The following is a 25,208-nucleotide window of genomic DNA, read 5'->3' as shown; positions in this document are numbered from 1 at the left end:
ACCGAATTTCTAGGCCAGTTCTACAGTGCAAACTTCAAGCCAACGATAAAAATTATTTCCTCTTCTTTCTGATTTAGTTGCACCATGATCTTTGCCTTTGTGAGCCAATGCAGGATGCAAGGAAGTAAATGGGAAGACCTCAGATGATTGCAACAGGCAGTCCCCTAAACTGATTTAATTAAGTCATTCAAACAATTGATATTATGTTATATCATAACATGTATATTTATGTTAAATTTCATGACTATACAGCATTCACAGTTAACCGTGAATGCTCTGTCTTTTGCAAACACATTTTTTCCGTGTTATACAATCTAAAAAAATACTAGTTTTGTTCTAATGTAGTTGTAAGAATCAAATTTACATACAAGACCTTTAGAAAACACAGACCCACCTCTAAATGCAAAGAACAAACATTTGCATTACCTATTTATATTAAAATATGCAGAAATTTCCAAAGTATTCAGCCAACTTATAAATTTTTATAACTTCTTCAAATTGTTAACATTTTTTTAACACACAGCATTATTTCAGCTTTGTGAAAAGCTCAATAACAATCTTTCTGGTCTGGAAAAAAGGAAAGAACATTATAATAAAGAATGCAGAATAAATAAAAACAAAACAGTACAAGCCGTACATCCACACATACAAAGACAACTTTCATGGTGAGCTATAAGCAATTATAATAACACAATGTGCTGCATGTTGATTTCACCAGTGAAAAGAATTTCTCTAGTTATTGAAGACTTTCCTGGCAGAATTTCAGAAAAAAATTCTGACATTCTCCCAATCTGACTTCTGTGCAATGCAAGTCATGCGCATTTTAAACACCAATGAATAATACTGCCTTTCTTCTATGAACTGTTAACAGCTGTAGAAACTATTATAGCCTGCTTAAAATCATGTCTCTGTAGTCAATATTCTCCAGACACTTAGCAATACTAAAGCTATTCCTGGGGCTAGGCTAGAATTGCTGTGTGAATACAAAGTTTGATTTATGTCGAAGTGAAACAACAAACATCTGATCTTTCCTTTTTTTAAATAGCCATTCATATAAACACGAGCATCAGCTGCATAACTAGAAAGTGATGTACCGAATTTACAGAAATTAGACAAAGGAAGACCACCCACAGTTACCTTCAAGAAGAAAAGATTTGTCAGAGAGTGGAAGACTGCTGGTGAGGATACTTTGTACAATCTTGGCTGCCTAATGTCCTCATGGTGAAGCTGTGGCTTATGAGAGTGATGTTTCACTAATCTAGTCTTCTGAAAGACAGAAAATTGATCAGCAGCCCAGTACCATATCTTGGCACTGCTCATCATCAGCTGCTTGCAGACCAATCACAGGCTCAGTGAATTGCCTAATAAACTGGTCCAGATGCATCCAAGAGGAAGTCGTGCTCTCTGTGTGTTAGTGTTATTCTTTTGCATCCCAAAGCACAGGTGGGAGCAGGAGAAACGCTCAGCCCTGGTTCCTTTGACATTTTTGAAGAGATGACTGTGAAGAGACAAGAAAAGACATACGTGGAACAAGAGCAAACCTTAAAATACACATGAAATTTCAGATACATTGTACAGGTCCATGTTCATCACTAAACTTTTACAGAAACTTGGTGTGCTGAAAATCCAGTTTTGATTCCTCACTCTGACAAATTGCCAAAGTTCCTTCCTTTACTCTGTTATACATCACCACCTTTCTAGAAGTGAAAACAAGTAAATAAAATCAGATTTGCGGGTGGGGGTGGGGTGATCTTTGACAGAAAAAGCAATTAATTTGACCAGTAACTATAATGAAACGAGAGTTGAGCTAACTGGAAATAAGGCACTCTTCCTCCAGATGAAGATCGTAAATCAGTCAGGAAGAGTTCATTAGCCTCAAATAAATGCTGTAACCTCTTCTAGATTAATCGTACATTGTAGAGGAATCTTTAATTGCTAGAGTATCTAAAAGGAAGAAATACATGCTAAAGCTTTAGCTTGTTGCTGGGGATTTTTTTTTTGGTATCAATGAATTAACTTTTTAAAAGCATCAGGCTTATGGCTCCTACCCAGTGCTCTTTTTTTATGGAAGTTTCAGCATGCACCAGTATTTCCCCAAGTAGCATAGGTACCCTCCCACCCTCTCCTGCACACATGGAGGCACCAGAACAGCCTGTCTGCCCTGCAGCCACCCCAGATCTTATCAAATGGAGCTCTCCACAAATGGTCCCACTGCTTGGCTGGGAAAGAAAAGCTACCTTGTCATGCCTATGGCAAATTCAATGTTGGTTTCCTAAAAGCCACTGAAATACACTTTGTGTGGCTATTTCTGAGAGGTTTGGAAAAGGATACATCTGCTAGGAGGAGGGCTGAATAGCTGTTAGAGCAAATAACTAACCTTCGCTCTGGAGACTGCCTTACTAAAACTCCAAATAGCCGGCGCAGCTGCCTAGGGATAGGAACTCTCACTAAAAAGCTACATTGCCCACTGTTGCTCTAACTATTGTGAATGATCGAGGACTCCAGGGACAAAACACAGCCTGAAATTCCAAACATAGGCCTAACTCACAGTACAGTTGCTATAATTCCCTCTACTTTCATGTCAAATTAAAGCTCTTGGACTGGTCTCAAGATCACTGATATCTGTGGGAAAACTACCCTTGACTATACACAGGACCCCAGTCCGCATTTACGAGGTCATATCCCACGGTGCTCCCACTAACGTCTCTGCTACTCACCCTCCTGCTCCCTCTGCTTTTCCTGTTCCTTTTGCCTGCCATTCTTGCATGTCTCCACTTCATCCCCAAGCTCTGAGCCTTATCCCGCACTGCCCTCTGGGCTATGAGCTCTCTCCCTGAGAGGGCTCCGGCTGTCACACCTCAATCAATCTGGGGTAACGCTCAAATTCAATGGGACCAAATCTGACCCATATCACTAGATCTTTCTTGTCAAGTCTTTTCCCTCCTCTGCTCCAAATCCTGCCTCCTGTCTCTTTGAACAATCTCATCCATTCTGCCTGTATTTAGCATCCGTAGCTTTGCTCCCTTTTTCTCCTTAGCTGTTGTCCTACATTTTGCATCTGCTAATTTTGCCATACTTAGACTGAAAGCTCCTAAAGGCAGCGTACAAGCCTATTGCTTTTTTCTTCCTTTGTCTATAAAATGGTGCATTATTTAAACAGTTTCCCGTAACGATGGAAAGAGATGACCAATTCACAACACTAAACTTATAAAAGCAGAGGGTGTGCACAGAAGGGGGAAAGGAGCGCATTATTTTATTCAATTTCAATAGATACCTAAGAAATAGCACTTTTTCAGAAACACTGACCACATACAATGCAAAAAGACTTAGTTATGGTTTTAAACAAATGCAAGAAAAAAACACCGAAGTTACTAGTAGCTGTGATATCCTTCGGTCCAGGAATTTCAGCTCAGCTCTGTTTCTTAATTCGGCACAGTCACAAGGCAACATTGCAATTAGAATCATCCGGGGACTGCAAATGAAAAAAAGTAACATTCAAATCAACTGATTTCCAAGGTCATGTATTTGTAACCAGGGCAGGAGGGAACCAAGCAGCCTCACAAAATTTACAAAATAAGGGCAAATCATGAAGCACAGAAAATTCTCACAGGTGTTCTCTGAACACCAGCTTCATTTGTTAATCTCAATGGTGGGTAGCTCCACTGAATGGAGTAAGAAAAACCAGGCTGTGGGTTGCAAGGGCAGATAATTTAGATTGGAAAGCTGACACTGGACCACATGGAAAATTAAGCGGCTTGGACTGCAGACAAGCTTGGGGTGGGGGGTGAAGGAACAGCTATTTCAAGAATCACTATTGGGCACAAAGCAGCATTCTGCAAAGGAGTGTTAATAACAAACATGAAACGCACTGATGTCCTCAACACGGTCAGAAAAAGACAAGTAGCCTTCCGCTGTAAAAACCCAGATTTCAAGTGATTTTATCCATCACAAATGAAAAATGAAACAGAAAAAAACTCCAGCATGTGGGCGCATATCACAAATGTGAGAACAGAGCCTCCTAGCAATGCGTTTAGAAAGATCTGGTCCTTGGCAATAATTCCGGAATGAGAAACATTTTAGACAGGTTACCTCCTTGCCTGCCTATGTGTTGAAAAGTCACTCATAATTGCAAAACTTTTAAGCAATCTTCTGTGCTGCTTTTATGTTACAATAATTACATGTAGGTTGTTGAGAACTGAATGGTATCTGATATCATTATCCTAACATATGCAACTATCCATCCCGACATTTATACTATGCCTATCATAGTGGGGAGGGATTATGAATATGAACACACATGGCAAACAATACTGTTAACGCTTCCCATTTTGGCTGGTAACGCTGTGTTACTGCAGTCCACAGGCAGGTGCTGTCATTTCTGACAAGGCTGTTGGGTAACAGTGACAGGAATCTGTCAGATACTGCCCACACATGGGCCATGTCCCACACGGCATGCTGACCTCCTCGGAAGAATTTTAATTTTAAAATTCTACTGTCAAATGTTACAAATATCAACTGACAATGCGGAACGTATTACAGAGGAATGGTAAGACATAATGGTCAAGACACAGAACAACAGGAAAATACCCCCAAAGGAAGCAGCGGCATTGCTGGAGCACACGCTACGCTTCATCAGAGAAATGGGCTGGATCTTTGTCTGCGACTGAGACGTGCTTGGTCCATCAAGGAAGGCAACGGGCAAAGGCACCTCTAAGCTTCCTTTGGAATTCCCTGACCTTGTGCCTGCTCAAAGTTAGTGCTGTCACAAGGACTACCTAAAGCAGCCTCAGGCTTTGCCAAGACTAAACCACAGTGCCTTTATCCCCACAGATTATATTCACAGCATGGACCACTCCTAGTTCCCCAAGAAAAAGCCCGGTGCCAACGGATAAGAAGAAACATGCCAAAGAGCTTTTACATTACCTTTATACAGCTATACAACCTGCTGCTTGTTCTTCCCTTAAACAAGAAAATTCTGAGATCTACTTACTTCAGCTTCCTGCCTACCTTACTCCACTAGAGTTACAAAGTTGACAGAGTAGATGGACAACCAGTCACACTTCCTCGGTGGGCAAGAAAACACAGGAGGCTCTCAACTGAGTGTCGAACCAAAGAGCCCTTGTGCACCTAGCCAGGCAGGTCAGAATGTTTCTCCCCCTTTGCAGGAGGTAATCAGGACCACAGCAGAGCGATAAAAGCGGGTAAGTACCTCCGATTCAGGCACTTCAGTGAAAACTCCAGCAATTTTAACTGCCAGGGAAGGTGGCTTTAAACTAAGCTATCAGACTTTCTAACTGGAGCCCCCAAGACAAGCACATATGCCCACCCTGCTGCCAGTGAGCTCTCCACCAGCAGGAGAACTGACTAAATAGGTGGCAGTAACTTCAACTACACGAATCGATTTGGGAGAGCCCTTCTGCAGCGCTCTAAACGCTGGAGTTCGGTAAGTTATGTAAGGAGATAATTCCACCATTGCCTCTTTAACAAAAAGTAAGAGAACGCTGAAATGATGGTTTTTGCTTTTGGAAATTGTATTAAGACCAGTGCAGAAACTGGTAGCAAAGAAGTGATTCATGAACACCAACGAAATGATTCACCAGTCCCTCACCAGGAAGTGATCTCATCACACCGCATCTCCCTGAGAATGGCAGAAGAGCAGCTTTGTTTCACAAGACAGGAAGTGCTGTATTCTCCAAAAGAAAAGTATTAAATCTGCAGGTGTGTATGACAAACGAGAGGGAGCAAACTGTCAGTGCTCTGGGTAGTGAGTCAGATGCCCAGCGTGCTGATCGAGAGCATGAGCGCACACACTCCGATGGTTGCGAGCACTGCTGAAGAATACCAAAATACTCCCAATCTGGTCCGGGATAAATTGCAAACTCCGGATACATCTTACAGTTGCCTCATCCCAACCCAATCCCACCTTCTCAAGCTGATCCATCACTCCTCGCTCCATCCCTCTAGCCACAAACAGTCAAATCCTTTCTTGCTCCCTGCTTAGCGACCCTATAGCGAGTGTGCCCTCACATTCTTTCTCCTAACTGGCCCCCACTGTCTCTGACTCACAACATTGCCTCCTCCACCCAAAATGGGCTCTCAATCTTGCCAGGGATTCCTACACTTTAACAGTATCTCTGCTCCACTCCTTTGCTCTACCTGCCATGGTTACCCTATTCCCAGGTGCTCCCACGGCTTCTTAGGTCAAAAGGCACAGACTGTTTCACATCCAGCTGGCCTAGGAAACCCCAAAGCTCTCAGGAGCCAAATATTACACTGATTTTCACACTGCAGATCACATCAAGGAGAAGCTGAATGCATGTACGTGGCAGCTGTGGAGGGAGGCAGAAAGGGAGGGAGTATTAGGTTTCAGTATGTATGCCGCATGTGGTCTTCAAGGGTGGCGTGCTGGATAAGTCTTCTTTTCAGTTCTTAAAACTGTATGTCGCATGGGGCACCACCATACTCTTTGCAGTTATTCTGGGCGGTATCAGCTCGCCAGCACCTCAGAGCCCTAAGTATGCTGCACTCTGCCATGCCTTGTGATTAACGATTGGCCCCTTGCAAAGCAGGGAGCAGTAGGCTTGCAGCTACATAGCTACTGACCTGTTGATGACAAGCTGACATTGCTCAGACTGACTGCAATTTTCTTTCTGCAGATCTTATTCCTTCTCCTCAGCTTGTCCTGTGTGCCAGGATGTCAAAGCACTATCCCCCTGGTTCACCTCTTAGGGCTGCTTCTCCCTCACCCATACCCCTCCCTCTAGGAAACCTAACGCTTATAGCATCTCTTATTCACTGCCCCAAGCATTCGAAATGCAATAGAAACAGCCCTGCTTTCCTCCCTAACCTTCTGCTCAGCTGTCCCCGAGATGAGGGATGGTTTGGTTCCGGGGAACTTCCAGAGAAGACAGTGGTGAATTTTTGTACCATTCATTTTCTGCAAAACTCCCTTAATTCTCTGCAGGAAAACTGGTGGGCTTGCTGCTATGCAAATCTGCTGGCCTACAACACACCAGAGGCTCCTGTGAAATCAAGGCTTTAGAAATAGCCACAGAGCAACAGGCACCTCCAAGCAGCACTGGAGAACTCACTCTGCAGGGAAGAACAAGTCCAGTTTCATGGAAAATGAAATCAGCTTGTAAGTATTTATTCTGCTATTGCTCCTAAACTCCTCCAGGGACTGGCCATTTAATGCAACTTGCATCTTCGAATCTAGTAACCTCGGGTCCCTGGGGACCGGTGCTGTAGATGCAGAGAGACGGGGCTTGGAACTGAGCAGCTCAGGGATTTCAGTCACATTTGGTGCCAGACAGAGTGAAGCAGAACTTCTCATGTAATCCACCCGCTTTATAGGTTTCACCTAGAAAAGTAAGCATGCCACCCACCAGCCTTCCAACTCAACTCTCAAAGTCACATCCAAAGAGAAGACTGAAATGAGAGCTTGCTTTCTGTATTACAGCAGCGCAGACAGACTTGGGCGCAGAGACAGACAGCTCCTGCTCCAAAGAGCCTCCAGCTAAAAGGACAGAGCAGTCAAAGGGAGGAGACAGGAAACATGTTTCTCCTCACACACTCAAATGGGGAACTTGATTGCGTGATTTCTCTGTGTGGTAGGGCACAAGAAAGAATATATTCTTAATACGACTTCAGTGTTCTGGTATATCAGACAAGATCACAGAGGAACTCCATCAGCAGTGGCAAATGGAAATGCCCCTTCCTTTGGCCAAACACAAAAAAGCACTGAACCTAAATTTCCACTGACGACACTTATTTAACATAAGTGTAACCCCATCAATTTTCACAGTTATTTCAGATATACTTAAATAAGAATAAAATCCAAATCTCAGTTTGGCTTAGAGAAAAAGATACTGCATCTGGAGTTAACAACATGAAGTAACATTTCAGCAAATATTTTAGAGAACATTTCACTTTGATGAACATACTCCCTCATCCAAGTTATTTCTATGATCTAACACTACCATCTATATTTCTGTGTTCTAGATGAGCAGCAACTGCTGTATTCATCTCTTTAAAAACAACTGTCAAGTACCATCCATTAATCACATCTGTATTACAGTATTTCTATCCAAACAGTCTCCTTGCTGTGCATACGTAGTACTTCCTTAAAGTCTGTCCCAGACTGAGCAGACTGGAATATACTACAGATATGCATTTTACCTCAATTACCCAGAAAAGTGAATGGTTAAGTTATTCTATGCAGCATAAAACCTCATGTACCACAGGAACAGAAGTGTAAAGGCCACACAGTGCTTTCACTTTATGTGTGCATCTTCCAGTGATGTCAACTGGATTTCTGATTCTCAATCAGTACAACTTCTGCCAGGAAGTATTTTCAAACATAGCCCATCAGCTCTGGTGAAAGCATTCTTAAACGCTGGCCTCAGGAAATAGGTTCTCTGCTATTAGGAGTTCAAATATGACCACTACATTTCTAAGCATAAGGACAGGGGATAACTTGTGGTCAGGCTACCACAGCTTGAGAACTTGAGAACATGAAGATGGCTTAAGCTAACAGGCATCATTTCACTACAGGGCACGAGAGAACAGTTCCTACAGCTGTTTCTGAAGCTCAGCTGAGGAATAACAATGTGTTAAGCTATAGCAGGCTGGTTGGTTGCAATAGTCTCTTCATATGCTAGCAGCTAAATTGGTTTTGTTCTAAGACATGGATCAAAATATTGTAAGAAATATAGGGCATAGAGTAGAACAGAAGAAAAGTCATTTTCAACTTGTTGTGCTTCTCATGAAGTTTTCAGATTCTGCATAAATTCTAACCATTTTTATCATTTTAGTTACTTTAAAGCATCTTTATACCATAAACAACCAATTTCTTTTCATCGACTCCTTTTTTCCATTTTAGTCATAAGCCATCCCATGAAGTAAAATAGCTCAGATTCACATGTAAAGATTGAGATGAGATAACACAGATTAAAGATAATGAATCAACTGTTTTTGTATACAAAATAAAAATCTAATTACAAAGCAGATAATGGGTTGACTCTGCCTTGAGTTGCATTAGAGACTGGCCTCCCAGAATCCAGAGCTTAAGATGCCTTCACTTGCTCTCTCTGTGACAAAGCAAGCACACCTCAGCCAAATCACGTCTGTGCCAAATAGTCTAACAACTAAATACTGAATTTGTCTTTTTATAAATCACTTATAAGTCAAAGGTACACAATCATTTGCATACACAGCTACCTTATTTCAAGCCCAAATACAAGGTGCTATTATCACTTGGCCAGATTCTCCTCTCATTTGCACTAGCGCAAACCACATCATTTCCTCTAACATCGGTGGAGTTACAGGGGTTTTGTATCACATACGGGGGAGCAGAATTTGGTGACGTGACTTTTTCACTGAGGTAAGTGGCATCACCAGTTACTCATTCTGTCTGTAACACAGGTGGATTGGAGGGTTTCCTTTCTGCTGTACGGGCAGCCTACTCTGCTTGCTCTTCTTATACTCACCATCCACGCCTGCGGACGGTGGATTTCTACCGTATCCCTCCAAGGCCTTTATTTTAAATGGATCTTGTTTCACAGACAGACCAGAGCAGGTTACTTATCCTCCTTAATTCATTTGATTTACAAGAAGCACTCCAGCTGGGTAACACCAAAGAAAAGACAAAATTGTTTCTACAGTATATTTACACACAATAAAATGAACCTATCAAGCAAACAAACTGTACAAAATGTGCCCTAGTATTAACTAAAACCAGAAAAAACTCTCTCTTCAGTACTTTCAGTGCTTATAAATATATGCTTATATCATAAGTAACCTAGAGCTTCCAGCAATTACTTAGTTCTCAAAGCTTTGAGCCAAGTTTTCTCCAAGATATTTACTCACTGGGGCTCACAGGAGGTAACAGAAAACCCATCTCCAACCCTGTTTCTTCAGAGCCCTCAGCACCGAGGGCAGACTTTCCTCCGTCACCCTGACTAACCAGCTCACCAAGTTTAACTTCGCCTGGACTCCCTCTATTTACTATGCACTGCACAGTCACTGTCACACTGCCAGGCATGGTGTCACTCCCTGCCCAACACCTGGTCAGCAAAGGACAGGCAGTTAGGCACTGAGGGGCACGGGGATCTGTCTATCTAGGAATCAAGCACTCTGCTGCCAGTAAGACAGCAATTACAACAAGGGCAAGAGCATGCAGAACAACAGCCTGAGAGCATAAAAATCTTAATATTTCTGTCCCCCTGTGCCCATAACAGTTGGGTAAGGAGTTACTACTGTTCTGCTCATTTACAGATACTGTGTTTAGGTATTCATACCCATTACTTAGTACCTTTATTTCCTTCTGGTACCATAAAAAAGCAATTACCAGTTGTAAAAAACATGGCTGTTCATGACCATGATGAGGTATGTCAAGAGGTACAGCCTGCAGAGCTCAGTGTGTAACACAGTGTTGGCCAGACAAGCTCACGTTCCTCCCAGTATGCAGTCTGACCTCAGACGGGACTCACCTGCCAGCCCATGCAGCAGCATTCAGCAGGACTACGTGTCCTTCTGCAGATGCAGTTTTCTACCACCTGGCATGGTAACATCAATATCCATATAGCCAGAGAAACAAACTCCTCCAAAACTTCCCCTTGCATAAAGAGAACAGTAATCTATTACACAAATAAAAGGCACAGTAAATCACCCCAACTTGACTACTGATCCATTTCAAAAAAGCAGTTCTAGCTTTAAGGGCCCTCTTCTGCCACCCTTCCACTGAATGATAATTTCACTGGGGAGAAAAGCTTGACAGGTCACACAGTACAGTGCTTTGTGATGCAAACTCATGTGTGTCTTTTTTCCCCCATGACAATTCATCGAAGCAGAAGACTGTCACATTTTTTCTGGTGGAAGACGTTAAGAACTAGGTTTTCTCCCTCTGGTAAAGCTGGAAAACAAGCTAGGGGGCCAGGTTCTCTGTATGTGAACCTCATGTGACTCAACAGAAGTGACTGTAGATGAGGTGTGAACCGAGAAGGGCTTCAAATAATCACATTCCAGCTGCATATAGCCAGAGTCACCAACAGAGGAATCGGTCACAGTTTAAAGTGGAGTATTACCATCTCGGCAAAGCAGCAGCATGACTCTGTGCATCCAACATTGTAATTCTCAGACAAATGCTATGGTGAAAGCACATCAAACTTACAAAAGAGCTCTTAAATGCTTGGAAATGACAGCTATAAGGCTGCTTGGGCAATCTTCCTTGTACCTCCTCGTATGAGGAATCAGTGATTGTACACCATCACATCCTGTTTCCCTACTATGCAGTATGCCATCAGCTTCAGACCTTTCCATTCGGCCTCAAGTAACCATGTGCAGACAGGGTGCAAATGCAGTTTATATATGTATGTTTATATTCAGCATAAAATAAGAAACAGCACTCATTCTGCATTCAGTTTTAACACTCTATATACACACAATGATGTAGTCAACCTTGAAAAATCAGGTACATATGTAAAAGGAGATTCTTAATACAGCCCTAAATATTTCCCACAGTTATGGGGCTCCCGTTCTCAGAAGTGCTTTTTTTTTTTTTCCCCTATACACAGGAGCAGCAGGCTAGAAGAGATTCTCCGACTCCCCCAAAATAACATAAGTAGAAGTTAAGTCCGAAAGGTCACATAAACGCTGCCCTCCCTCACTGCCCCCACACCCCAGGAAGAACTCACCCTAATACTCTACAATAAGGCTAAAACTTTTAACTGTAACTCAAAAGTCTCCAGAACTACACCCCACAACAGGAAGACAACAAGAGAGATCAAGGGCATCCCCAGAGAATTTGTTAAATGAAAAAAGTAGCATGTACCAAGTTACTCAGCCGTTTTGTAGGATTACAGTCCTGTTTGCATCCTCTTCCAGTGTCATAAATTTTACTGTATATATAAAAATACAAATACAGTTACAGCACTGCCATGAGTTGCATATGAACAGCTCTCTATAACCAGTGTCAGCTCCTCGCATGTACAAGGCCTTGCCCATGCAGGTCTCTCCGCAGGATTAGGACTGTAAACTATGATACATAAATGCTGGTAAAATGTGTTTACATAATATGTAAATAGATAGAGAAAAGTACATTCACACCAACTACTGGGAAAAGAAAACAAATCATTTTTCTACTGCTAGAAGTACTGAATCACTTACCATCTGGTTTGGGAGAAAAAAGACACAATCCAATTCAGCTAAGAAGAAAATCCTGTCTAAAAAAAGTAATCACATGCTAAATCGCCCTAAGTTCAATTTCCACTCATTTTAACATGGAGACACGACAGAGTTTTCTTTTCCTGGGGAAAAAGAAAGAACAGAAAGAAAGACGTGAAGCTTGTTAGGCCCTGATCCTGCAAGCTCTAAATACTTAGCTATAGGGGGTAGTGGAAGCTCTTTCTCAGGGAAAAGTTGAGGCTATGCATCAGGTTCTGCTGCAACACATTCTAATCTTCTAAGCAAAATCTAACACGCATTTGCTACCATGCTGTGAAATGCAAAGGTAAAATCTAGATACTAAACTTCTGAACTAATTTCTCTTTATACACTGACAACATTCGTTTTTTCCTCTACCACGTGAAAATACTATGTATGTGTACGGTAGCATAGCACAGAAGTGCCTGTTTTTGAGAGTATATTATTATAATTGAAAAAGGGCATTTAGTCATGTAAACGCGGCAAGTACTACAGCACACCCAATGAAGTTCACGCTTATAGCTATGGCAAGTGTCTGTTGTTTCGAAACTTGTGACTTTTCGCTTTGTCCTCAGAAAAACACGCCATTAAAATGATTTCCTTCATTTTTAAAGCAACTAAAATTCGTATATCATTTCAATCCACACTTTAAAACCCAGCCTACATACAGAATTGACTTTCCACATGACTTTATGTTCTCCTTCACAGTCGTTCTTTCTTAACGTGTACTTTAGGGATCTAAACTGCTCTGTTCCCTCTTTGTGTCATTCTCTGCACGTTTGGTTATCACCTCACCTTACATGCTTTTTCTCTGGAGCATCTCCCTAACTTCATCCACCCTGGTATCGCTTCTTCTCTTTTTCCTCTTCATTTCCATCTACTAACTAATTTCTAACATTTTCTAATTGCTGTTCTTGAATTTTAATAATTTTTGTCTTAGAATTAGTCAAATCCTGGTTGGTAACTGCAACTGAAAGATCAATACCGCTGTGTGGGTGGTTGTAGTAGTCCTGCGAGTCCTGGACTTCTTCCTTTGCCTCCCACAGTCCATCTCTCCCTTGCTCAAATGCTTCTATATATTTCCCTCCTCCTTCCCAAGGAGTTTAACATGGGCCTTTTACCTATAGGACAAAGAAGTTTAGTGAAAAACTGGCCAATTGACCTAAACACTCAAAACATCAAAAGAAACTTGCCTGTCCCACTAAATACCTCACCCACTAAATTTTACAGCTAACCTCTTCTGCTCCTAAACACTAAGCCTTTCCACAAAAAAACTGATTTATTTATTTAAAGTGGAAAAATATTCCTCAGCTATTCCCCAAAAGTGATTTATTCTCTCCTTCTTAAACTTAGCAGTATTGGTGAACCTAGTACAGATCTTCAATGAGAAAAATTTGATCCCAAACCATAACAAACGAACAAAGTTCTCTCTCTTGCTGAAAATTGTTTTTAAAATAATGTGTTAGAGTCCACACACATAACAAAAGGCAATCAAGCTCCTGTGGCTTCACAAGTTCCTGCTTATCACCTAAGTGACAACCGTACCCAGTCCTTGCTTGCGATTGCAAAATAAAAAGGCTTAGCTTAAAGATACTCTATACCAAAGCATACTTGGCAGCACGGGAAGGCTACTGGTGAGCACCAAGCCAGTTACAGTGACTCAAAGTGCAGAGCAGTAACCCTTTAAGCCACAGAAATAGGATTACTTTAAGACCTTGCTAGCAACCTCGAGGAAAAGTTGCCACACGATCGCTACTTTGTATAGCAAAAGCAGGGGTAGTCCCACATCTGACACTCTCCACAACCCCTGAGTTAACACATTATCTACTTACAAACTCTTGTTCACTCCAACAGGAGCAGACTCACACCCTACGTTAATACAAAAGTGCTTATATACTGCACGTATCTTAAAGGAGGCAAAAGTAAACATTATACTGAAGTAAGCGATAGCGTGAGTAACAGACATGCACTGAGAGAAACATAAAGCTTTCCTTGCAAAGGGAAAGCTTTCCTCATCCCTGCCAGATGACACGGACTCTGCAGAGAGTCTTTGTGCGTGCAGTGGGCCTTTCCCCTGGGCCACAGGAGCAAAACCTTCTCTTGCCATTTCAAAGTCAGCTGTTGAGGGGAGGGCTGAAGGCCAAGAGAGCTGCTTCCAGGCACAAATGACCTTGCAAGCTGTCTCCCATCCTCCACTCCCTTGCCGAGTGACCAAACAGGACCCTCGGGATTCTCCAAAAAAGTAACAGCCCGAGAGAAAAAACAAAGTGGAGGTCGGCACTGATGTAAGAGACGCTAGGGGGGTTTATGAGTCCGGCAGCTGGTGGTGGCAAAGGAGTTCAGTGGACCTGCAGGGACGCGGTTCTGCAAACGGTGGAGAGGGCCCTGCTCCGAGTCCGCGCAATTGCCCTGAGCGGTACCTGGCAGAGCACCTAGGGCACAGCTCCCGCCCTCAGCCCACACTCCTGTGACAACAGCATGGATTTTGGATTCTCCACCTCATTGCTAGTATTTCACCCATGCTGCATGGTCTAAGCTCAAAAACAGGATCTTCCAAATAGGAGATAGGCTCCTCATGCTAACAAAATACTGGGACTATAGCCAAGTATGACTCTCATTTTGCACCAGTTATCCCAGGAAACAGATTCAAACCTTCCCAACAGGTAGTATCAGCATTTAAATTAACAGTAACTTGTATCAATAAAAGCCTGTTTACAATAAATGGTTTCTATGCATTTTAGTGCTTTTGAATGCATTTCCGTAAGCTAAATATCAGATGACTTTAATACAACTGCAGACAGAGATATGCAAAGAAGAAATCACAAGTAAACATGTCACTTTTTTTAAACATGTTTTTTCTGCTGTCAATTAAAATACTAAAAGTGGTATTTCAAACTACGGTGCTCAGTAAATTATAAGATTAACTAAATTAATTGTTTATTCCCATTTGTTTCAAATTATATTCTTCACAAAATAGTATCCACATGCACTCCTGTCGATATTTTATTTGGAAAATTATGCCAGTAATAAGACAGAGTGATAATGCAGCTCTCTGAAGACTCAGAATTTTCAGAATATTACACTTCCAAATTGAGCTGTGGGATTCTCTAATTTCAGTAATTAAAAAAGAAAAAATGTTTTAACTTCCTGCCTGAATCTGAGCACCCGTACTGTGGACAATTCAACAATATTCTTGAATATTTTTTTATGCTTTGAGATTTAAATGTCGTGAGTTATTTAATCAGGTTATCTTTAGAAAACATAAAAGATGCATGAAAAACTAAAATGTCAACTAATAACTCTTTCCACAACCATTAGGGGGTTTCTCACTCTCTTTAACTAGTCACTGTCACAGATGCATATCACCGCAGAAAGTATCGAACAGTGGGTTTTGCAGCCCCACAGCTGCAGTGGATAAGCGTGACACCACACAAACAGCTCTGGACAGAGATTTCTCTCTGCAGACTAAATGCCAACGAGGCAGTACGTGAAGGGAGGGCAGTTTCTAACCACGCTGGTAAATGTTTCCTTCCTCATCCCCAGTATTGGTCCTAGACAGTCAGAGAGTTCAGGAGGGATAAGGCCATGACTAACTCACAGTACCCATCACCACAGTCTAACCTGGGTGTAGTCAGAGACATCAGCACAGATCTGATTTGCGCCAGTGGAAACCATGAAATCAGTGGAGCTAAACTCAGAAGATCAGAATGAGGCTCATTATCTCTGCAAATGCATGCACAGAGAGAAAGCTGCACAGCTTTTCCTGCTCTGAGTCACTCCAACTCCTGCTCTAGGCTGTTCAGTAGCAAACTGTCAATAAAACTCATTAATGATGTGCTTTATATAGAAATAGTGCATTTAACTGAGAGGCTACAACAAATGAAGAGTGCAACAAGGGGTGAATTACGTGGTTAATGGAATACAGGATGTGTGTCAGTAAAGAAGTGGTAAAGGTGGGTGGGAGTCTTAATGCTACATAGATCTGTTTGAAGTTTTGTATATGAACCTAATTCCCCTTTTGATTTCAGAACAGTTACATCTAGCACTTCTCTGTATTTCTACTGATATATAAATTCTCTGATGAATAATTGATAACCAACTTTCTTTTACGTAAGTCATTACTGGAGAGACAGCAAATACTACAGACATATTGTTTGTCTTCTCTCTTTTTAGTCCTGATCTCATCTGAATCATGTTTGGCTAGTGTTCGTATCCATCTCCTTGATTGGTGGTAGCTATAAAAAAAATCAGATACCCTTGCAAAACTGGTGGCAGGAACAGCGCAAAAAAGATGTTCTTTTGACATAGCTCCTTATTTTTTCATCCTATGTAAACACACATCTGCAGTTGTTGACATTTATATTGGAGGATGATTTCTGTATTGCTTGTCCAAGTTCTACACTGAAATATTCTGGCATCATGACACAACATTTAATTACAGCTAAGAACTTATCTTGTAAGTAGGTGGTTGTCATTTTCAGACATTCAAGACTGCTGGTTTACCTTACGATTACAGGTAGTTCGAACTTCTCAAACCATCAGCAGTTAAATTAAGAGGATCTTGGATGGAATTCCTAGAAGAAAGTAAAAATCAGCAAGCGATATTTCAGAGACTTGGGGAAAAATTATAACACAAAACAGCACTAGAGAAGCAAGAAGCTGAAGGAGGGAAAAACTGGCAGTCCTACAGCAGAGTTCATATAGAAAGAAGGAAAGGAGCGTAGAAGCAGTGAAGGGGAGAAAAAAAGAAAATAGCTGTAACAGTTCTCAACACATGCTCTTTTTTCCCGGGGGGGTGGGGTGGGGGGGCGGGGAAGGGGAAAAGAAACAGAGGAGGAGACCAAAACTGTAACCTGAATCTGACCTCACTCACACTGGTTTTATCATATAACCACTGAGCTGAACTTTGATCATTGCATCACCAATGCAAATTGGTCTCAAGCCCAGTCAATTGACTGCAGTGTGATTTTTTTTTTCTTCCAACAAACTCACTATGATTGAGGGCAGCTAAGAAAATGATTTTTCAGTTAAAAAAACAACAACAACAAAAAAACAAAAAAACCCACCAATTTTAATTCTTTTAGCTGGCTGGACAGCTTGGTTTTCTTTTGAGGTAGCTTTTTATACTACCGCTTTGAACAACGTGGTTTTAACTGAATCATAAGTGCCAGGGACATATCTGTTAAAAATGGAAATCAATACAGTAGTTAAAGACATTGAGGATTGTAAGGTGATCAGTTAAGGAAAATACAAACCTTATCACCAATGTAACATGGCACGTGGAATGTTCACATAAAGAAGTTTTTGAGATCTTTTAAAATCTTAATAGAATAAACATCCTTGTACACAAAACGTGTGATTCATAGTTTACAGAGTTTACCCTAAAGGGTCAAGTAATTCACCCAATATTACCTCGCAAGTCAAGATCAGGCAGAGATCCAGACTCAGGATCCTGTTTTTCTATGCTGATCTTTTCTACAACTTTATGGTACTCCAACTCCACAATGGCCTACCAGCCCCTGGCATTTCTATTTCCACAAGACTGTTCACTTCTGTGCTGCACACAGAAAGAACCAGTATGTACAGGAGTAAGCAGTCTAGCAATCACCTGCAAGAGTAAAAGGTAACTGCTGAGGACACAAGCGGATAGCTTATGTACTAATGAGATAATTTACCATCACCATTGATACTGATAACTGCCAACAGTTCCAGTCCATGCCTCCATAATTAAACCAACTTGCTCTGCAGAAGAAGACCAAGTAGAAGAGGAGACTGGACATGGAGCCTTCCAAATCCTTTGGCTTCGGACAAAACCCCACTTGCCAGTGGACACAGCAATGGAGGGACTGGCAACGTCCTCGGCAGCTCGCTGCGATACAGAAAGGCTCACAGGCCATTAAGCCTGACTCCATCGCTCATCTCAAAACAAAGACGTCTGCCCCCTCACTGTCAGCATCCTGTCAGGCAGACCTGTCCCTGCTAGGTATGGAGGATGCTCACCTGATCTTCAGCCGGTGCTCCAAACACTGGCACTGGAGAAGGAAATGACTGGGACCCTCCGTGTCTGAACGCCAAACAGCTGAAGATGGCAGTACTTTGTACCTCCAGGTGGAATGCCATGCACATCATGACGAGGTGCCTCAGGTCACCTCCCGTTTCAAAGCAAAAGGGCAAGCCGGAGAGCAGCAACTGAGAGGAACATCATCCTTTATGAAGGGGAAGCAATAATGACATGACCTAAATTTGTGTTGTATGCACTAAAATTATTTATGGGGGAGGAACTTATTTATGGAAAAGGGGGTTCAGAGGGGGTTTCAACTCACTGATCTTTGTTTACAGTACCAGTGTGTCATGCTTTGCTGCACTATCACAAGCCTGCAACACCTCTTTTTCCAGTTCATGTATCATATGCAAGAATACTGTAAGGACACAGGTATCTTTCTTATCTTTATGGTTCAAGTTTGCCTTTAATCAAGAAAATACACTGGTTTATTTGTTTTTAGATGAAATTATTGAAGCTGGTGAGCTGCAGCTCCTGGAGTCTTAGTCAATGCAGCATTATTACTCAGTTGTTTTTCAGAATCAGAGCCAGCTGGGCCCAGGTAAACAGTGGCATTTAGGTGCTGAACACCTGCCTGAGTAACAGAAAGCGGGGGTGATAGGAACCTATATAATTCTGTGGTCAGAGACGGATTTTATCTAATAAACCCCAACATAAGAGGTTAACTTCTGATTTCAAAATCTTTCAGAAAACTCCCTACAGTACTTTTCCCAGCATGATCTTCAGTGTGCAGTCGCACGGACCGGTAAGAAGGCAACATGACTGCGGCCACAGATGCGTAAGCAAAGCGTAACATGGTAGGTAAGGCCCCAGCAGAGCGAAGGCTGCACCTCTCTGCACCCCCGCCTGAGACAAGCAGCCTGGCCTACCAACCCTCCACCATGCAGGAACGGAGCCAAGAGATTGTCCATCCTTCCTGTCACACCTGGACTCTCCACAGCCTGGAAACCCCAGTTTGACGCCTTTCTATCGTCAAAGACCTCAGGCACAACCAGCCCTGGGGGGACGGCGAGGAGGCCCATCAGGAGGGCGCTCAGTGCGGGCCACCGAGCCACCCCTCAGAGACACCAAAGAGATAGGCGGCAGCAGAAAGAGCCCCCATCCCTTAAACAGGGCAAAATAACTGTAACAAGCCATCAGGAATCAAAAATAAATGGTCTCTGCAGGCCGTTATACAGCCACATAGCCACGTGCACTACTAGGTCCGATTCTGAAACACTGAAAGACGACCGCGGCAGCTCGCCTCTGCGCCCCCCAGCCCCCCAGCCCCCCGGGGACCCCAGGAGGGCGACAGAAACCCGAGGAGCTTCACCGCGGCTCCCCAGCACCGGCCGCACCGACCCAGCCCCGACCCCCCGCGCCGCCCCGCACCCGCCCGCGGCCCTAAGATGGCGGCGGCGGCGACTCCCGCCTCAGGGGCGCGGCCCGCGCGGCCCCTCCCCGCCGCGGGCGCCGCCGGGAGCTGTAGTCTTCCGCCCGCCGCGGCCGCCCGCCGCTGGCCCCGCGCCCCCGCGCCGCCCCACCGCCGGGAGCGGGCGGACCCCCGCGGCGGCGGGGAGGAGCGGGGCGGCGGCGCGGCGGCGGGCCAGGGCGGCGGCGGCGCGGGGCGCGGCGGCGGCGGCGGCGGCGGGCGGGACTACGAGCCCCGTGGTGCGCGGGGGCGCGGGCGCGCATGCGCGGCGGGGCCCCGCGCGGCGGGGGCGGGAGGGCGGCGCCGGGCAGCGCCGCCGCGGGCCGGGGCCGGGGCCGGGGCCGGGGCCGGGGCCGGGGCGGCGGCGGCGAGCGGTCGCCCGGGCGCCGCCATGCCCCGGGACAACATGGCCTCCCTGATCCAGCGGGTGGCGCGGCAGGCGCGCATCACCTTCCGCAGCCCCGCGGGTCCGGCCTTCGGCGAGGACCTGCACCGGCTGCAGCAGTTGCTGGACGAGGTGCGCGCCGAGGACCTGCACCTGGCGCCGCGGGGCCCGGCGGCGGCGGCGGGGGCGGCGGGGTGCCCGCGGGCCGGCGCGGCGCCGCCCGTGAGCTACATGCACATCTGCGAGACGGAGAGCTTCAGCATGGGCGTGTTCCTGCTGCGCGGCGGGGCCTGCATCCCGCTGCACGACCACCCGGGCATGAACGGCATGCTCAAGGTGCTCTACGGCACGCTGCGCATCGCCTGCATGGACACGCTGCCCCCCGCCGCCGCCGCCCCGCCGCCCGCCGCCGCCGCCGCCGCCGCCGGCGCCCTGCACCGCGCGCTGCTGCGCTCGCGGCAGCACTACACGCCCGCCTCGCCGCCCTGCCTGCTGGCGCCGCACACCGACAACCTGCACCAGATCGACGCCGTGGACGGGCCCGCCGCCTTCCTCGACATCCTGGCGCCGCCCTACGACCCCGAGCACGGCCGGGACTGCCACTACTACCGCCTGCTGGAGGCGCCGCCGCCCGCCGCCGAGCCGCCCGCGCTGCCGCGCGAGGTCTGGCTGCTCGAGACGCCGCAGGCCGCCGACTTCTGGTGCGGCGGCGAGCCCTACCCCGGCCCCCGCGTCTGCCCCTGAGCCCGCGGCCGCCCCCCGCGCCGGGAGGCGCCTCCGGGCCGCTCTATCCTTTCCCCTTCTGCATGTGGGTTTCCCCCCCCTTCTTCTTTTCCCCCCCGTTGACAAGCCGGACCGGCCACGGAGGAGCGCGCCCCGCGCCGGCGGGGATGGACGGCCCGGCCCGGCCCGGCCCGCTGCCGGGAGCGCGCGCGAGGAGCGCAGAGCCGGTCCCGCACCTGCAGCAGCTTCTTCCGCCGCCCGCCGGGACCACGGCCGCCCGCGGAGGGTGATAACGCTACGACGCTTTGCGCGCCCGGCTGAGGCGGCCCTGGAGGCACGGCTGCTTCCTCCGGTGGCCTCGCGTCCCCTCGGCTGCCGGGCCAGGACCGCGGTGCCACGGCAGGGCTGCGGATGCTGACACGCGCTCGTCCGGAAAGCTACTGATCAGAGACTCTCACCTCCCCGTGATCCCGCCTAGCTTCTTACGTTTGGGGCAATAAAGCGATAGAGTGTATTTATTTCCTTTTGACTGATGTGACATGATGGAAGAGTAGCACTGGTAAACTTCTGCTCGGCTGAACGTTTGAGAGCAACCCAGCATCCTGTATAAATAGTTCAGGCCTCCCTTTAGTAAAAGGGGAAGGGGGGGATCGAACGCAAGCTGAGAGAATAAACGCAATAAGAAATCTTCTAGGAGTCATCCTGAACGCCAGAGGGGGGTCTCCTGCCGCTGCCTGCCCGCTGGCAGAGCCGTCCCGCGCGCGGTTGCTCTAGCAGGTACGCTGGAAGGAGCGTGTCCGCACGGCCGGGGACAGTGGTGCCTGGGAAGGACTGTTCTGTCTTCATCTTTTGGGGACTTTATCTCTAGAATGAGCTTCAATAAGAGCTGTACTGAACTAGCAAAAAAAACCAAAACAAAACAAACAAACCAACCCTGAACAACTCTTGAGCCAGGAAATGCTCCTAGAATAAACACCAGTGATTCCTAGGGTAGCAGTTAAGTAAATTTAAGGTCATTTCCACTGTAAAGGGACAACGTCAGGTTCAGAATTACTTTTTAAAAGCTCTTAAAAGTGTTACACGTCCTAAGATCTAGCTATTGCAACTGAGACTAATTAGAGCTGTTTCTATGCACATCTCCTTCGGTAGGAGGAGGAGACTAGTCAGCTGCTAACGCGTCGTGCTTGGAAGTTCTCACGCAGCAGTGGCTGGGGATAGCGGAAACTAGGGGCATCTTAAAACAAACTGTCCGCGGTTGTTTCATGGAAGCCGTTCTAGCGGTGGTGTGTATTTGTAAAACCTACATATATCTTGGTATACGTGCCCTAGGTTCAGATAACATTTGACCTGGTATCTTCTCTAAAATACAGTCTGTTTTTATATGGACAGGTGAACACTTGGGGCTTTTGAAGCCTTGTGGTTTCCCTCTTTATACTATTTATAAAAATTACTTTTTCATAAGGCTTTTAAATAAATGTAGTGTAGAAAAACAGTGAATTTTGCCTTGCTCTGATGTAAGCAGTCTTGAGATACAGTTTGTCCATGATAGGGGAGGTGATCTTTCTAGCAAGGGAGAAATTTTTTCTATTGGTGAAATACTCCATTTATACTGCAGAGAATGGTATTGCTATGTGCCTACTTATCTCAGTGCACGCTTTATACCAGAGACCCCGACTGGGTCAGCCTTGACCTGTTGGTCACAATGTAGGAATTTGAACAGGAAAATGTGACTTACCAACTTCCTAAGTGATGTACCAACCTGCTCCAGAAATCATTCCACAACAGGCTTTACTTTTCTTTGCTTTGTGTATTTATAAAAGCAGACTTGTTTTTCCTGTACAGTTGCTTGTATGTGTGAATTTTTGAATGATTCTGATACGGCATTGCTTTTTTTTTTTTCGGCCTGCAAAAGAATGAATGTAAAATATAGTCAGCATTATGCCAGCACATATTAATTCTTTTAACAGAAAAAAAAAATGGTGGAAATTATTTCAGGCAATTTCCATTTATTCTTACAGCACTTTAAAGTGCTTGATATTTCTACAGCTGGCTTACCTGTTTTCCCTGGAGTTCCCCTGCAGCTTAGCATCGGTTAACGCGCGGCATTCTCTATCGAACGTAGTCAGTAACTCTAACGCAGTGCCTTAGTGTATTACAGCATGTGCTTCTAACTCTCCTCAACGTTAACGAAGAACAACATCTTTTTTTTTCAGAAGTCCGCATATAAAATAGCATGGTGCTTGCAAACAGCTGTATTGGAAAAACAAACTGCGACAAAGACCATTTTTATCTAATCTGTTGTATCCTCCCCTTAGGTCTTTCTGCTCGTTTTCTTTTTAACTTTTCTCCATGTATAAAACCTAGTCAAGATGTTTCATGGGATATGACTTTAATGCATCTTTCCATAGAGGACAGCATATAGTCCCTTACGCTGCAGTGTTGTTAACAATCATAGTGAAACTTCTTTTCAATAAAGGTGCGAGCATCAAAGTATTGAAGTCATAGCGCCAGGAGAAATAGCAAAGAACACGTAAGATGCATTAAAGCAAAGCCTCTCTGTGTAACTTTTTGCTTACTTAGCAACTGAAACTTACTTCATGTGTTCTGGATATCTGTAAGCCGGAGGTTAAATCTGTATTGCCGCTCCTCTCTGCAGTTTGGTTATTGTTTTTTCACAACAGCAAAATTACTGTTACTGCTGAATTATAGAATAAATACAGAATATCTCACCGCTGACCAGTCATTACTTTCCTTCACGAGTATGAAGGAATCTTGAACCAAGTAAGATAAGGAGAGCGAGTTTCTTTTGCAGGCGACAGTCCAAATGGTGCGGGTGGCCTTTGAAAACCAGTACACTAAAGTGGGTCCTTAGCCTAAATCTTCCACAGCAGCCCTGTAGACAAGGTCCGGGCACATGCCAGGTTATAACTTTTGAAGCTAGTCGTAACTCTAAAGCAAAGGCATGGGTTTAAGACAGCTGATACTATTACATGCTGGTTTAAGACAGCTGATACTATTACATGTTGCAAGGTTTTCATGTAGCTCTATGCTAGGCCTTGGCCGTTGCCTTAAGTTAACTCATTCACAGCTCTGTGGTGTTTATCTCGATTTGCTCTAGACTGGGGTTTTAACCTTGTAACACGCTTGCAGACAGTAGCTTGAAAAGTGAGCGAGGAGCCTCGGACCGTGCGCTTCGGTAGCCGAGATCCGGAGCTTGCTCCCGACGCTCTGGCCGTGACTGAGCTGCGGTTGGCCGAGGCCCCGGCGGTGCCCTGCCGCAGCTCGGCCTCGGGGAGCCCCTTCTCGCGCGGCGGCCTGCTGGCGCTGCCCCAGGAAGCAGCGTGTCCCGGGAGGTTGCGGTCCGCGTGCGCGCGCCGTTGGAGCTCCCACGTGACGTCCGTCCGGAAACGCTCAGCTGCGTCCTCGGGAAGCCAGCAGCGCATGGGATGGCACGGCGAGGCTGCGGTCCGCTGGGCGCCGCAGCGGCGGGCGCGAAGGTGGCCGGCGGGGTGGCGAGTGCGAGGCTCTGGCGCTGGCCTTGCTTTGCGGTGTCTCCGGCCTGCAGACTGGTCCGTGCCCAGCTTTGAAAACCAACTTCACGTCCAATTTCAAACGAGGTGCATGGTTTCAACTTCTGCTGACCGCCTTTCCCAAGCAAAGAGCAGCCGCTCCAGAAGCCGGTGCCAATTCCAGGAGAAAGAGAACAGGGAGTTTCGAACAAAACGGGGAGCGACCGGTGGGCCGTTGCGCAGCGGGGCCTGGCGCAGCAGCAAGCAGGGTCTGGAAGTGGCTCGGCGAGGGCCGTCGCCTCTGTACACGGCTGCGCCTTCCTCCCGGCAGGACCGGGGCTGCGATACCAACGGGGTGGTCGATCCCGCACCACTCACCTGCACGCCACGGGCTGCACCGGGGACGTCCGTGGCAGCCCGCTTCAGTAGGGCCAGCGCGGCCCTGCACCGGCGGCGGGGAGCTGAGGTGGCCCGCCGGGACGGGGCAGCCGGCCCGGCGCTGAGCCGCCTGTCACCCGGCTGTGCCCGCAGGGCGCCTGCCTGGACCGAGGCTCGGCCGGGCATCCTTAGCGCCGAGCCGCGGCCTGGCACCTTAAAACAAAAAGCGACAGAAAGAGCGATTTTCTGGCCAGGTGGCTCGGCACAGGAGGGCCGGCTCTGCCCGCCGGGCGGGCCCCGAGCGCGGCGGCGGCACTCGCTCCCCGAGCCCACTCGGGGCGGCTGCCGCGGTCTGACTGCGACCGCGGAACAAGAAAGAAAGTGAGTCAAAAAAAACCCACCCAGCTCCCCGGTTAATATTAGCTCGGCTCTCGGCTCCGAGGGAAATCCCCCGGCGCCCGACAGCGATTACTCGCACGCCGCGGCCCGGAGACTCTGGTTTTCCGCCGAAAGGCAGCGAAAGGGGCCGGGCGGCCCCGG

The 25,208-nt window shown here is 46.2% G+C and overlaps 1 protein-coding gene and 1 long non-coding RNA gene across 14 annotated transcripts; one reads left to right on the top strand and one right to left on the bottom strand.

The window, feature by feature from the left end:
* Window positions 1-201: 201 nt before the first annotated feature.
* LOC112997053 (uncharacterized) lies at window positions 202-19,676 on the bottom strand. Of its 13 annotated transcripts, none has more exons than XR_010389649.1 (10): window positions 19,634-19,676; window positions 18,202-19,259; window positions 16,705-16,775; window positions 13,187-13,322; window positions 12,166-12,305; window positions 11,831-11,897; window positions 10,491-10,615; window positions 9,489-9,623; window positions 3,373-3,472; window positions 202-1,498 (listed from the first exon to the last, which is right to left on the bottom strand). It is a non-coding gene; the product is annotated as an uncharacterized LOC112997053 (long non-coding RNA). The 13 variants fall into 13 exon arrangements; XR_003262590.2 differs by lacking the exon at window positions 19,634-19,676 and adding an exon at window positions 17,268-17,380 and having other exon boundaries at window positions 18,202-19,609; XR_003262595.2 differs by lacking the exon at window positions 19,634-19,676 and having other exon boundaries at window positions 18,202-18,407; window positions 18,525-19,607.
* A 246-nt stretch (window positions 19,677-19,922) lies between these two features.
* ADO (2-aminoethanethiol dioxygenase) lies at window positions 19,923-23,510 on the top strand. Its single transcript, XM_064513694.1, has one exon. It carries the CDS (start codon window positions 20,065-20,067, stop codon window positions 20,800-20,802), a length of 738 nt encoding a protein of 245 aa, XP_064369764.1. The 5' UTR covers window positions 19,923-20,064; the 3' UTR covers window positions 20,803-23,510.
* The last annotated feature ends 1,698 nt before the right edge of the window (window positions 23,511-25,208 follow it).

The sequence above is a fragment of the Dromaius novaehollandiae genome, chromosome 6, assembly GCF_036370855.1.
Source record: "Dromaius novaehollandiae isolate bDroNov1 chromosome 6, bDroNov1.hap1, whole genome shotgun sequence".
Classification (NCBI taxonomy): Eukaryota; Metazoa; Chordata; class Aves; order Casuariiformes; family Dromaiidae; genus Dromaius; species Dromaius novaehollandiae.
Note: the sequence above shows the minus strand (reverse complement) of the source record. Positions and strands in the feature narration are given on the sequence as shown.

Excerpts from the sequence above, each read along its gene's own strand:
- ADO (XM_064513694.1), top strand. The coding sequence starts at position 20,065 with ATGCCCCGGGACAACATGGCCTCCCTGATCCAGCGGGTGGCGCGGCAG.